This window comes from Kogia breviceps, chromosome 3, assembly GCF_026419965.1.
Source record: "Kogia breviceps isolate mKogBre1 chromosome 3, mKogBre1 haplotype 1, whole genome shotgun sequence".
Taxonomy (NCBI): Eukaryota; Metazoa; Chordata; class Mammalia; order Artiodactyla; family Physeteridae; genus Kogia; species Kogia breviceps.
This window is the reverse complement of record NC_081312.1, coordinates 141,416,337-141,431,439: the sequence shown is the minus strand read 5'-3', so window position 1 is coordinate 141,431,439 and position 15,103 is coordinate 141,416,337. Positions and strand designations below refer to the sequence as shown.

General features: G+C 51.3%; 1 protein-coding gene across 1 annotated transcript; it reads left to right on the top strand.

The window, feature by feature from the left end:
• The first annotated feature begins 13,589 nt into the window (after nt 1-13,589).
• On the top strand, nt 13,590-14,567 carry FOXB1 (forkhead box B1). The gene has a single exon (XM_059057848.1). The coding sequence runs from the start codon at nt 13,590-13,592 to the stop codon at nt 14,565-14,567; it is 978 nt and encodes a 325-aa protein (XP_058913831.1).
• The last annotated feature ends 536 nt before the right edge of the window (nt 14,568-15,103 follow it).

The window sequence follows — 15,103 nt, the reverse complement described above, 5'->3', positions numbered from 1 at the left end:
CTCTCTCCCAGCAGCCCAAACAGAGTCCCACTTTGCACCTTTACCTGCCTTGTGTTTCTGTATTCATCCTTACCGTAGGGCAACAGTACTGAATTTAATTGACCTGTTAGTAATCCAAAACAACTTCTAACTGCCTTAGGCTTATTGTTTTGAACTTCATTGGGCATTTTATTACAATACAAAGAATGCCCACGTATAGACTGCTATAAATCAATCCATCCAAGGTATCTATCCAAGGTCAATGATAAGTATGTCTGCAGCACTAATCTGCACAAACATGATTAGCAAAGTTTCTTAGAAAGGTGTTGGCCTGGTCACCCTGTGGTCTAGCAGGATAGAGGCCAGAAAAATACTTTGTGTACACAAGTCGAATTGTACCTTGAAAGAAAGACATATTTCCTGTTTCATTAAAATTTATTATGTTGGGCAATCCTGAGATGTTTACTAGAGTCTGGCCTCTGTAATTTAATAGCGCCATGGGGAATAGAAATGCTCTCTTGCAAACCAAAGTATCACAATGGCATTTAATAGCCTTGTTTGACAACATCAGATTGGGTTTATCACGTCTGGCTAATTTTCAAAATTATTTCACATTAAATGCATTTTAAAGGGAGAATGGAGAGGGGAAGAATAATCTTTTAATAAGAGAATTTTAAAACTCAGCTAATCAGGGAGAAAATGTTTCTAATCCAGCTCTATAAATTTGGCAAAAAAATCTTTTTTTTAAAGCAGACCAGCTGGAAAGCAATAAAGCATATATCTATGTCTGATCTACACCACTGCCAGCTGCTGCTTCAAGAGTCTGGCAAAACCAGCTCTTGTACAAGAAGTCCACTTCTTTTATTTCATTTCTAGAGACATACAGCCTTTTCTGAACTTGAATGGTGATTTTATAAAGAGTGCTGTTTTATTTACTCTCAATTAATCATGCTCGACTGTAAACAAAGTGTCTGTTTTAGTTCTGCTGACAATTATCCACTTGTCAACATCTCCCTCAAGTACCTTCAGCATCTGGTTACTGCAGAAAACCTCTACATCAAGATGAATGTTTGTCTCTGTAAACTCAGGAATTCGTTGGTTTCTTTAGCCCATCAGCAGTCAGGATTATATTCTAACAAATGTCACCCAGGCATCTTGATGAAGATATATATAATCAGACAATAAAGGGTTTCTCAGGATTTCCTTCCATTCTCTGTTTGCTTTGGCAAAAAGAAGAAAAAGATTACAACTTGGGGATCTTGGAGGCGTGCGGAGTCTGTGACTTCAGATACTGTCACAAACCACCAGGCACATGATGACAGCTCCAGAAGTTGCTGAGAAGTCTGTCCCTCCATTAGTAACATTCCATTAGTTCAACAGAACCAAACTGCTATAATTGGTGGTAATTTATGTAAGGAATTCATATGAGTTTTGTTGCAGTTTCACTGGGGTTTGGAAGGGGCATGACTTTATCCACTGCCCAAATAACCCTTTTACTTTGGGATGCCTTTTTCGTTTGCTTAAAATGTGTAGGGAACATAGGGGGAAGTCATTACCAAGATCATCAATATTTTCCCAACAGTAAACTGTTTTACAGGCAAATATTCTATTTGGTGGGTTTTGAGGGAGAACTACTAGTGTGTTCCCTGGAGCTTCCCTTGGAGAAAGGAGCCCCAGGAAAATTAGACTCAACACCCATTCTGTATCTATTCGGTTCTTTCATCCATAAGAAAGGAGAGATATCATATATACCATGGGGGCGGGGGCGGCGGAGAGTGGTAGGGAGAGGGGAGAAGCTGGGAACTCCGACAAACTAGTCCTCTGGGAGAATGAATGGGTTACTTACCTAGATTTTACAATCCGGAGATTAATTTACACCCATTTCCAAACGGAAGAGATTCAAATCACTTAGCATCTTTCCTTGAAGTTGTATTCCTGGGTGAGAAGCGGTGGCGAGCCCGGGAGGATGTGGACTACCAAGAGAAACCAGGCATCCGGTGCAGCCCGGTCAGAGTCCAGATGGATCAAAAGTGGCCCAGGGCCGGCGTCAAATCCAGAAAAATTAACATCCTCAGCCAGGGAAACTGAGGACAAGGACGGCGGGACTCACTCGGCGAGGGCCCGGGATCACTATAGGTGGATGGGGGAGAAAAGGGAGAGGGGGGAGGGACGGGGACTTGGGGGGAGGGGAGATTAGTAAAAGGGTTTGCTTCGCTCCTTTCTGACAAAAGCTGATCAATCTAACTGCCTGTAATTGATTTTAATGAGTGGGGGAGTTTCCATCACATTAACGATTGCCCCGAGTCATCAGCCTGTGCGGGCAGCGACTCCCTGTGCAGAGCTCGGTCTCCCCTCCCGGGCCAGCCAGTCTCGACCTGGGCGCCCGCCACGCCGCCTAGCTTTGGGGCCCTAAAGAGCAGAGGTCGGAGAACCGGAATCCTGGCCGGACCGCCGCCCGGTTTCACCTGGTAATTTATGCACAATTAACTGAGATATCTTTTATACTCGATGTGTTGCAAAATTAATGCCTAATTTATGTAATTAGTCAATTATCTCTAATTCCAGCATATGTTCCCAATGCCCAGAAGGTGTTCTGTTTCCCAGGTACTTATTTTGATGTCACGAAATGCAACTAATTAATTTTACATGCATATTAATTTGGGATCTCTTTAGCAGTTCCCTTTGTGCAAGTAATTTTAATATTTGTCTTTCCAACCTTTGGGTGCAGGGTGGTGGGGGGAGGTGCAGGTGGGCGTGAGCGGCACGGGGGCGCGAACCCAGATGATGCCTGAGGGGTGGCCCCGGTCGAGGACGGGGTGCTCAGGAAGAGGCCTCAAGCTGCCTGGGGTGTGGGTGCTGCGCTCAGCAGGCCCTTAGGGGGCGTTGCGGACGTTGACCTCACGAAGTGCATTTCGCGCACGCACGCCTTCGGGAAACAGCGCGCCTTAGGGCCCGGAGGCTGAGAAGCCTGGGAGCGCTGACGGTGGCTCCCAGGGCACTTCTCGCGTCCCTGGACGATTGGCTGCGTGCCCAGTCACCCGCACTCCCCAGAGCCAGCGAAAGGCTTTCATTTTTTTGCTTGCGGAAGGAGGACTCAGATTTCCAAGCCAGTCCCGGAGGCAAAAAGCCAATGGGTTGCTCTGCGGTGGCGGCCCTTCCTCCGAGACATCCCGGCTGCTGCCCGAGTGCGGGGAGCCGGAGAGCCTGCTCTCCCCGAAGCTGCTGGGTGCAGGGAGAGGAGAACCGCGCCTCCATCTCGGGCTGTGCAAGCAGCCATCTGTCCTCTTCTGGCCCGGAGCAAAGACCAAGCAGGGAGAAAGTTTACTTTCCAAGTTATTGGGTGGCACATTAAAACTTTTATCCTTTTTGGACAAGTTAATGAGCAATTTAATTAATAAAATCAGAGAGTAGTGTAAGTGCTATGCTAATGAAGTTAAATGAGTGCACAGTAAAATATTCACTAATCCAGCGCATTGCCAAATACCCCCTTAATTCTGCTTAACACTAAAAGGGTTTTGAGCACCATAATGAGATTCCTCTGTCTGCTAATTAATTGACACGCTCCTGAATATTCATATGAGCTAGCACCAATACGTTCCTAATTGCACCGTGGAATAGATCTCAGAGGAAAGTAAATCGCCATAGACTTAATTAAAATAATGTATTCCAGACCGAGGACGGGGAAAGATGAGACATTTGCCTTCGAGCGCGCTAAGAAAGTGGCACCTGGCTGGTGGAGGGGAGAGATATCAAACGTCGGCGCCCAGTCTGAAATAAGCGGCGTGGGACGCGCTGGGAGGGCGTTCGGCTTCTGAAAACAGCAGCTATGCTGGGTCCAAACCCCGCAGCTCGGAGGCTGTGGATCCCAGGAGCGTCAGTGTTCCCGCCCTACCGGAGGAAGTGGCTGATGGGTCAGAGTCTAGGACCCCGACCCGCACCAGCGTCCTTTCTTTTCTCCCAGCTGTCTGTACCCCAGACTTGTCCGAAATGCTGTCTACAGAGGCGCGTGGGAGAAGGTCGTCGGTCGGGAAATTTCCGGGAAACTTTTCCCAGAGGTTGTTGAAGCCGCACCAGACCCAACTCTCCCAATCCAAGTTGAGATCTAAGAGACGTCCTTGGCACTTCTCTTTGGGGGAGGGTGATAGTTCGGGGGGAGAACACCCGAATCCTGTGGATGCTGTCCTCTCTCTCGGCTCCCATTCCCTTCTTAGAAAGCGCCGCCGTCCCCAAACCGCACTGCCAAGTTCCTGGACGCATTTTCCCTTTCTTGTCGAGTCCAGTGCGGGGGGCCATCCCAGCAGAGCTTTCCTCGGCGGGTAAGAGGGACAGCCGGGCTGCGGACCCTAATCTGAGCTCGACGGCAGAGCCATTTTCACCAGAGCCTCGCACGTGAAATAAACTCTCCTTCCTTTTGGGAAGACGAAGATTTCCTCCACCCTCCTTCTTTTTGAAAAAAAAAAAAAAATCACCACAGGTTAGAAACTAAAAAGAGTTTATTTGAAGACATACAAATGCATATTTATTATACACATGTAGGCATTAACAATGTAAATTACACCGCCAGCAGTTGCTGGTTGTTTATTCATTAGATCTTTAGAAAATCTACATTGCCTCCAGACAGCGCGATGATAATGTGAAATACACAAGCAGTTTACATAACCAACTTTGACGCGGAGCTCCGCGCTCCACGACTCAGTTATCAACAGGTCGCAGGCATCCGGACGCAAAGGAAAACCTAAGTTACTAATAATTACCGAAGATCTGGGTAACCTACGAAGCCCGCGGCTCGCTCTGTCCTTTTGGAAAAGAGCAACAGATGTGAAAAAAAAAAAAGAACGATCTAATTCACTCTCTACGGTTCTCTACTTTACCCTGTTTATGTGTAGCTTTGGGGCGGGGGGCAATTAAAGAAAAATTGGTGAAAAGAGGATGAACGGACAGAACTGAAAGACCAACATCCTCCCCAAACTCCGGGTATTCAGGAGAGCCACTTAAAGACTTGGAACCCAAACCTCTTGGAGGAGGGGGGCCGGTGAAGTGAGAGGTGAGAGGTTTTCTTTACTGCCCGCCCGGGAAGAAAAGGCAGCCTACCTCAGTTAAGGAAAGCCATCCACTCCACCAATCAAATCACTATGGCCACCATAAACAAATGGTTATCACTCTGAAGAAAATCACCTGCTGATTCAACCTTTTTGGAATTAAATCCTCCCGTGATTTTGGAGTCACCTAAGAGATGGAAGGGGGAAGCACCTCAAGGGAGAAATGGCAGTGCAGATTTCATGTCTATTTAAAATATATAAATATATATATATTTAAAATTCTTTCCTAATAAAAATGTCAAATAAATAAATAAGGGGGAAGTGAGGGGTTGTTTACTAGGGTTGCTGTGGTGTGAGGGAGGGGGAGATCGGTGAAGATGTCAGCCGCCGTTGCAAGTGCCAAAGTCTCCTAAAAGCTACACCGATGCTATAATCGGTCAAGTTAATGATTCATCCCACTTTCCAGAGTCAAACACTTAACGTGGCCTACCACTCACCACTGAGGTAGGCGGGTGAGGATGTTTTAATGTTCTGTTTCCTTTATCCCTTCCTTCCTTTTGGTTGGGCCGGCTGGGTACACAAGGAAATGCACTGCAGATCCCGGACACTCTGCATTGCTGGGAGGGCAACTAGTTTGTTTGCAGACCTAAAATCTGGTGTCCCTACCGCTGCGGAAATTGAAACCAGAGTTTGAGAAAGAAGGGATGAGGGGAGAGAGGGAGAGGAAATAGGGAAGGAGTGAAAGAAACAGAGGAACACAGAGGGCGCCGGATCCATTTCCGCGGCGTCGGTAAGCCCTCGGGGCAACCTGGTCTCCCCTACAGCTAGTCTGTACACTGCGACCCACCAAGAGTGAGAGCCCGGAGCAGAGTCTGTGCTGCGGAGGAGGGCGCGCGGCAGAGGGTGGGCACTCCGCGCTGGGACGCGAGAAGCAAAGGCCTGGTCCTAGGTGGACCCGCCTGAGCGGAAGGACCCCGCGGCCCAGGGGAGGCAAGCGCCCGGCTGCGCTGCAGGCCCCGCCAGGCCCCGCCTCCTAGCCATTCTTAGCTGGGGGAGGCCAGTAAGGATCAGCCGCTTTCTTTCTTTGCTTTCTTTCTTTTTCAAACCCGCTTTGTGGGTGGCAGCTCAGCAGGGGACGAATGGAGACAAAAAAAAAAAAAAGCCCAAACGGGGTGCAGGGGGGGAGGGGCAGAGAGAGAGAGAAGAGAGAGAGGGAAGACAGAAAAGTCGAATAGTTTTAACCATCTCAGGAAAACAGCGAGTTATTATATTTAAAGGCTGCTGTGGGCGAAACCTGCTTCTGCCATATTAAGAAAACACATACTGCATACGTCCACCGGCTTAAGCTCTCCTCCTCATCTCTGAACAAACAAAGCAGAAGCGCGGGGTTTTAAGGCTGGAGACCTACAGGTTATCTGGTTTCAAAACAAATTAAGACGGGCGAATGCACCAACAAATATTATGGATGCAAGACAGTCTTCATTTCAGAGCTCTGCAGTTCCACACATCCCCGCGAATTGATTTTATTCAAATTTCTGAGCGAAGGACATTTAGCCTACTGTACAGGATTTACCTTGATATTCTATTGCAATCAGTATTTTTTTCCCCAGATCATGCATTCAAAGGAAGCTAAACTGTTTTCCCACTTATTGGAAGCTTTGAAACACTTCATAAAGCTAAAAACTGCCTTCCTGTTTCTGCTTTCCCTAAATTCCTTCCCCAAAATAACATTTTAAGAGTGGCTGCCTAACCAGAGATACTGATTCCCCCCCCCCGCCCCAAATCTGAGCAAACAAGTAATTCCTGACAAAGAAAATTAATATGAAAAGTATAGGGTGATTTTCTCCCTTTCCCCCCTTAAAAAAAAAAAAAAAAAAACCCTTTGCTCCACCCCGCTATTAAACAAAACACAATACCTTTTTCTGGGTGGTACTGCACAGAAGTTGATTCAGTTTTGACAATGTTGTTTAGCTATCATTTGCTATTTTGAATGAATGGGAGCAATCCCCCCTTTTACAACATTTGTTTCCTATTATGGAGAGGTGCAGCAGTTGAGGGCAGACATGTGAAAGTGGCTGTTTGATTCTCTTTTTCATCCCCCTGACCCTGCTTTTGTCCCTCCTCACCCTGGGAATGTCACGCCTCGCTACTTCACTTTGAGATGCTCGAGAAAGTGGCTTTGTTATTCCCTTTTAGACATACACGAAATTGTTCTCATTCCCCCTGCTGTAAAAGATACTTCACATCGGGCCTCGGTTCACAAGTGCAATGCAATTTGGCTTAGTCCAACCTTTGTTCTGCTTGTACAAATGAGCGAACAGTGCACACATTATACAGTTGATCTACTGCTGTCTTAACCCCAGAGTTAGGGGCTGGGAGAAAAGCAAGTTAATCCCTTCAATACCAAGGTGGCTTTAGCAATATTTCCTCCGATAATAATAATAATAGATTTGAATTGCTTCTTCTATTTCACACAGTGCAGGGCAAAACTTCTGGGGAGGGTTTAGTAACAACAACCAAAATCCTTCCACCAACCTTTCGCAAATAACTTTGAGACAAGTACGTATGTAGGTTTGGTAATGCCCAGTTTAAAGCTATGCAATTGTTAGCACAAAGGAGGGACTGCATTTGGAAACTCAGGCTTTAAAGCCTTGAAATCTCAGAGCAAACCACTGCCAGCAAAGACCAAATGGTATTTAGCAAACTGAGTCCAAAGAGAGGGCATTATGGTGAGCCCAGCAAGAGTTGTTTTCACGGCCACTGAAATTGCCTGCTCACTATGGGTGGGGTTTGGCACTTCTTGGGGATGGATGTCAAGCAGACCAGCCCCTACCTCTGGCTACAGTTTTTTTCCTGCTTGAGATGGAGGGAAAACTGAGCCTTCCACACTCTCCAAACTGGAGCAGCTGCTTGGGAAATACTTCTAAAATGTGTGGGGCTGTTGACACTCCCTTTCTCCCAACCCCAAGGAAAACACAGATTTTCACTTCAGGTGTCCCAGCCATGGCCAAAGGCCTTACCTACTGCCGGGCAGCAGGGACTCGGGAGGACACGCCTCTGAATTTGAACCCCCCAGGGTTTAGATGGGAGTCGAGGCTCTTGCCTCTCTCTCGGCAAGATTGGAGGGGTGGGGGTGGGTACTGATTTGAGGCAACATACTTCTCATCAAAAGTTTCTTTTCAACGTCCCTGGTGTGAGTTAAGGTCCAAACCCCATGCAGTCCAGTCACCAAGCAATAAAAGACACGGCTCCAAAGTTCGCTGTGAGACGTTCTTTCCTACCAGCTGGAAAAATAGGTGTGCTTCTCCGGCTGCCCGGTGCTGGCGGTGGCGTTGGGGAGAGCTGGCGAAGAGAGCGAGGAGAGGGCTCCAAGTACCTTCTCTGCCGCTTGGCCCTAGGCACCGCCGCGCGAAGTGTGTCCCCTCCCCCACCCCTCCTCCTTGAAGAGCTTGATTTCCCACCAGACTTGGTCGACGTGGCCCGGCGGCGGCGGCAAGGGCTCAGACTCCCGGGGCAGGCACGGGAGAGCCACGGCCACCAAATAGGTTTCGCTTACGCAGCGGCCAACCGGGTGCGGGGCTCTGGGGCCCAAGGACCTGCAAGACCCTGCTGGCCGGTGGCCCCAGGTTGAGAGGACTTACTGAGCGGGGTCCCTCTGGTCCCCAGATCCAGAACGTTAGAGCCAGGCTGTGCCATGCCGGAGTGCTTGGTGGTGCAGGCGCACAGATTCCGAGGACAAACAATCTCCAGGACACTCAGGGGGATGATTTTTTTTTCTTTCTTTCTTTCTTTTTTTTTTTTTTTCTTACAAAAACTGACCGCTGACAGGTTGAGAGAGTTTGTTTTAGTGCTGAATACCCCGGGAACAAAAACCTTTTGAAAGGAAAGCTAAGTCGTTTCACGCCACCAAAGTGCAGATTTGGTGAAGACTAATGGGGCAAAGCGGCGCGGTGCGTTAGCGCACGTTCCCCGAGAGAGCGGAGGACTTGGGCACTTGGGGGAGGCGGCCTGCAAAGGTGGGGCGGGCCAGAGGAAGCCCCAAACCTAACGTCAACGCCGCACCAGCCCGCGACCTTCAACTCCCCCCCCCCTCAGCACTTTTACCGCCAATTTCGCAGAGATGCTGGAAAAAGTGGAGGAGAAGGGGAGAAAAAGTGAAGCGAAGAGAACTGAGGGACAAGAGTGCATTAGGAAAGAGGAAAGGAGGAGAGGGAGAGAGGGGGGATGGAGGAGAGGGAGGGGACGACTCCCAGAGTGAAAGGAGTTGGAGAAGGGGGCCAAGGAAGGCTTAGCCGAAGCCCTCCGGGCAGCGCGGAGTTCACTTTCCATGTCTGGAAGGCGGGTATTGTTTTTGGCGCCTAGGAAACCTTCGGAAGCTGCCGGGTACTTTCCTCCACCTCCCGTCGGTGTTTGGTAAATATTAACAAACCAGGACGCGTTACTTTCTGGAGTGTGGATGGAGGGGCTGGCTTGGGCTCCGGGCGGTTTTCCTCTCCTAGAGCCCCCCGCCCCCAAACCCCAGTTCACGCACACACACACCTGCTTGACAACAGAAGGAATCAAAATCAATATTGTATTTGTCACCCCTCTGTCTCCTTTTTACTCCATCAGCAGCCCGGGTGCCACTGAAGCGAATTGTGGATTTATGGAGGGAAATTAGCATAAATTATTACGAAATCTGTAGCCGTGTGTGGTCCAGCTTGTGGGAAAAGAGGCTATTGCGAACTCTCCAAGCAGAAAGGTGGTCGGTGGTGGGCTCCGCAGAGGCGATGAATGGCTATTGCACGAAAGAGATTTCCAGTTGGTTTGCACATGGGTATAATTGACTTATGTGTATTTTATACAGTTTTCCCAACAACTCCCTAAGCCTCCGGGTCGGATGTGCCCCCTCCCCAAAGCTTCTATTTGCTTTGGGTTCTGTACAATAGACTGATGCACTTCTCAAGATTTCTGGAAAGTGCTCTTTCCTTCCTCTTCTTCATAATACTAGTCGTAAAACTCTGTAAATAGCATGCAAATCCCTCCCTTCCCTTGGGCTTTGTACATCTTCAGTACGAAGTAAGATACAATTTTACAGCAAAGTACACTTTTAAAATGTGAATCTCACAGCTAACTCCTCGCCCCACCCAAGGCAAAGTTGTGCTATTAGGTTCAATTTTCTTAATGAGCCCCAGACACAGGCAAAGTGCCTCACCTCCCATCTTCACCGAACCAAACTTTGAAGATTCCTACTTATATCCTCCCATGTCCCAAACTTGGTGGTGACAACTTCCCCAGGGAGACGGACAGCGATTTATCCCAACTTGGAGTTTTTTTTTTTTTCCCACCCAAACGTTTCTACTCTTAGAATTTAATCTTCTGTTTACTCGGAGCAATGATTTCGACAGTCATACAAAGGCCCTTTGCAAGGCAACAAAATGTCAATTCTTAAAACACGAGAACATTTCTCTCTCCACATCTCTCACCCCCAACACGTGGGAGCGCGCGGGCGCACACACACGGGGTCGAAAAGAATCTTCCTGGCTATAGCAGGGGGAACAGAGATCTTTCACTCCTATCGTTGCATATCCCGAATCCAACCCTTCTCAAAACTCTGTTTCTATATGTATGTACATATTTTCTTAAAGGATCCAAAAATCCTTGCGGGCTTCGATGCTCGTATCTCCCCTTCCCAGGTGGGCTCCTGCCTCGCCCACAGGAACACCGTCTGTTTTGTTCCTCACAGGGCAGCTGCCTTCTAGAGCAGGAAAGCTGTGGACCAACACCTCTCGGTCTGGGAAACACAAGCCCCCACCACTAGTCATCAGGGCGCCTCAAGCTCCCGAGCTTCCCCAGCTCCTCCCATCTCAGGACCCTCTAGCCTAAACTGGCCACGCCATATAACCACCAAACGCCGCACGGCACGTCCTTAGGAGCTGAAGCAGGCTTAGCTCCGTCGAGTACCGCTGCCTCCCCCCAAGCTCGGCAGAAGTTCCTCCCGGGTCCAACTGGTTTATCTGCAGGGGGTTTACCTGCCCTTCTCCAGCCGCGTCCCGAGACAGGTCAGCGTCCCTCCCACCCCTCCCCCGCTTCACACCCACCTCCTCCTCCTGGTCATTTTTTCCCAGTTAAGAAGGTGACATTATTCTTTTCTTCAAGCACTTCTGTTAATATTGAAAAACGTGCGCTTGCATCTCAAGCGAGGCAACCCAGACGCGAGGGCCATTTCAATATTAATGAAATTGTTTAATCTCCTAAATTCATCGTGTTTAAGTTACGTTTTGGTGAGTTACTGACCACCTCAGAATCTGTGGTTAATGCGGGGGGGGGGGGGGGGGGGGCGGGTGCGCGCGCACATGCGCGCGCGCGTAAATACACAGGCATTTAAAGATCTTTTTTATGCTAACCCCAAAGAGCTCCACTAATCATGCTCTAATGTCACTAGAAGTATCAAAACTCCACACCCAGAAATCTCCCACCACCACCACCACCACCGCCTCCTCCTGAAAAAAATTAAAAAGTTCTTACATTTCCAGACTGAAGATGATTTAGTGTGAGCTGTTGCTATTGAGTTTTTAACAACGCGGTAGAGGAATTTCTTCTAAAAACCATAAAGGTCGGAGAATGTGCAGAAACCAGTGGGAACGCCTAGCGTCTATACTTGTAGACTGCGTGCAAGCAGGCGGGGTTGATTCACTATTTCATAGCAATTAGATGATGATGACAACGATAATAATAATAATTATTATTCACTGAATCTCCAGAGACTAATCCAAACCGGGGAACAAGTCATCCATACTAGGCAAGGTGACCCCAGGCACATCCCCATCCTCTCTTCTCCCCCAAAAAGGAAAACCGCTGGTTCTTTGCAAATCTATAAGGTACTTCTGTTTTAGTAGGGCCGCAGGCAGCTTTTGCTGGGCCCTCTAAACCCTAAATAACTTCTTTCTATGCAAAAAAAAAGGGGGGGAAGAGGGGAGAAAGTTCCGGCTGTAAAATGCAAACTTCCAGGCCACGCCTAACTCCTAAGTTTCGAACCACCTGGGGAGCGAGAGACCTCGAGCTTGATAAAGTGTGTCAACCAAACTCAGGCCCTGCCCAGGTCCACATGACGTCTTCCCCAACAGCCCAGAGCCTCCATCCTGTGTCTGGTTACCAAATTCCTGGAGGACTTTTAAAGTTGAAGACCTTGCTTATTTGCCCAGATACACCACTTAATTTTTTTTTTAAATTTGGCCAATACACTTAGATACAAAATGGGCTCTTACAAGGGTCTGTCCGGTTATATTTTTGTATTTTTAAACCCCATCACTTAAAGCTACACACCCACTGTGCTGGACTAAGGCAGCAGCCTAGGAAGGTCAAATCAAACTTTGACCTGCCTCTTGGAGGAGTGGAGGAAGGGTGTATTTTCATTACAATAACCCATGCAACCAGCCCCGGGTAATGCCAAGAGCAGGAAAAGGGTCAGCTTCAGGGGAAAGCCGTGCCTGAAGTTTAGCTAACAATACAAACCCGATACACTGCAGAGGAAACAAAATACCCCGGCCAAGCAATTTCCATGTCAAACATCATCTGCGCAGCGGCTCGGTCTGTGAATGTGAGTGGTCGCCTGAATCCCCGCTCCGCGGCCGGCGCCTCCTCATACCTTCACACCGCGCACTCTGGCCCGCGCGTCCTGCTCCCCGCCGGTGGCCGAGGCTCTTCCCCCTCGCCCAGTCTGGAGCTGGAAGTGATTCCTATTGGCCAAGGTGTCCATGTAAATAGGTGTGAAAGAAATCAGAGCTGGCCAGGCTCTCCCCTCTCGCTCAGTACCCTCCCTCTGCATCCCCCGCTCCCCCTCCTCTTCCTCCTCCCCCAAGGCGATTGTCATATGATAGCTAAGAAGTGGCACATTAATGAAGCGCCGCTACAGGGGTCTTTTCTGCTCCTGTCACCGCTTAAAACTATCAGATGGTTCGAGGGAGGACATGGAGGCAGCCACCTAGCTCAGTGGAACCGCAGAGCCCACAGCAGCGCCCTCCGGAGCCCCGAGGCCGCCGCTGCCAGTGTCCGCGCCGGGACTCCGCCGCCGAGCTCGGCCGCCCGCGGAGCTTACGGCCAGAAGCGCCACGGACCGGGCGGCGCGGGGCGCTGCGGGTCTGAGCTGCGGAGCTCAGGAACGAGTGGAGCCCAGCCGAGGCAGGACACTGCGCCCCGGCTGCGCGCCGGGAGGGACTCGGCGAGCAGCAGCGCCATCCCGGATGCGGACGCGCAACTTGGGGCAACTTTAAGGTGAGCCGCTCTCGGTTGCATCCCTACCCCCAGTCCCCGCTCCCGGTCCGAGCTTACTTCCAGGCTACCATCGCGCCGCTCGCGGGCTTCCCCTCCCTCGTCCCCTGGCCGCCCCCAACTCGACACGCGAAGTTGCTGGCTAAAGAGCTCAGGCGCTGGCTGATCCGGCGCCGAAGCCCCCTACTCGCCACTCCCGAAGTCTGTTCTCTGACCTCGCGGTGTCTGTGCAACCACGTCCTTCCCCCCATTATCTTCCCCCCTTCCCAGATCCGAGCAGGCCCGCGCGGACCCAGAGCTAGAAAGGGGCAAAAGAAGAAGATGCCTCGGCCCGGCCGCAACACGTACAGCGACCAGAAGCCGCCGTACTCGTATATCTCGCTGACCGCCATGGCCATCCAGAGCTCGCCCGAAAAGATGCTGCCCTTGAGCGAGATCTACAAGTTCATCATGGACCGCTTCCCCTACTACCGGGAGAACACGCAGCGCTGGCAGAACAGCCTGCGCCACAACCTTTCCTTCAACGACTGCTTCATCAAGATACCGCGGCGGCCGGACCAGCCCGGCAAGGGCAGCTTCTGGGCGCTGCACCCCAGCTGCGGGGACATGTTCGAGAACGGCAGCTTCCTGAGGCGCCGCAAGCGCTTCAAGGTGCTCAAGTCGGACCACCTGGCGCCCAGCAAGCCCGCTGACGCGGCGCAGTACCTGCAGCAGCAGGCCAAGCTGCGCCTCAGCGCGCTGGCGGCCTCGGGCACGCACCTGCCGCAGATGCCCGCCGCCGCCTACAACCTGGGCGGCGTGGCGCAGCCGTCGGGCTTCAAGCATCCCTTCGCCATCGAGAATATCATCGCGCGCGAGTACAAGATGCCTGGGGGACTGGCCTTCTCCGCCATGCAGCCCGTGCCCGCCGCCTACCCGCTCCCCAACCAGTTGACTACCATGGGCAGCTCGCTGGGTACTGGCTGGCCGCACGTGTACGGTTCGGCGGGCATGATCGATTCGGCCACCCCCATCTCCATGGCTAGCGGCGATTACAGCGCCTACGGCGTGCCCTTGAAGCCTCTGTGCCACGCAGCGGGCCAGACGCTGCCCGCCATTCCCGTGCCCATTAAGCCCACGCCGGCCGCAGTGCCCGCGCTGCCCGCGCTGCCCGCGCCCATCCCCACCCTGCTCTCGAACTCGCCGCCCTCGCTCAGCCCCACGTCCTCTCAAACAGCCACCAGCCAAAGCAGCCCCGCCACTCCCAGCGAAACGCTCACCAGCCCGGCCTCCGCCCTGCACTCAGTGGCGGTGCACTGACCCGCAGAGGCCGGCGCCCCGTCTTGTCCCCCTCCCCGCAGCTCACTCGCCTTCCCCGGCTCCCAGTCCTGCCCTCCCCATCTGGGACCGCCACCCTAACTTGTCCAGTTCACCTTCGGCCAACCCTCTCTTCCCCCATGAGAACTCTGTTTTGGACCCAGGAGACGAAACACAAACTTGCAGATGGGCCTGGAGGCGCGTGGGAGTTGTCCTCGCCCGCAAGAGGGGTTAGGCAGGGGGCACCTGAGCCAAGTCGTCCCATTCCCGGGGCCCCCGAAATCCCCCTCCCACTGAAGAGGCAGGGGAAAACCCTGCCTCCCGCAGTCTCGAAGAGGGGCGCGTCTAAGCTCGGCCCGGATCCGCGAGGCTCCGGACGCGGCGCCGTTAGTTCCAAGCCCAGAGAAACCGCCTCGGAGGTTTCCTGGAACAGATCTTCCCTGAGGGCTGCAGACGCACAGCGGAGAGCCAGATCTCTGTTTACGTCTTGGAAATCTGCCGCGAAAAGGGACCACTGGCTTCCTACCCTCCTCGCCCCC

Bases quoted from the DNA above. Each gene is read 5' to 3' on its own strand.
- FOXB1 (XM_059057848.1), top strand. From the start codon at position 13,590: ATGCCTCGGCCCGGCCGCAACACGTACAGCGACCAGAAGCCGCCGTAC.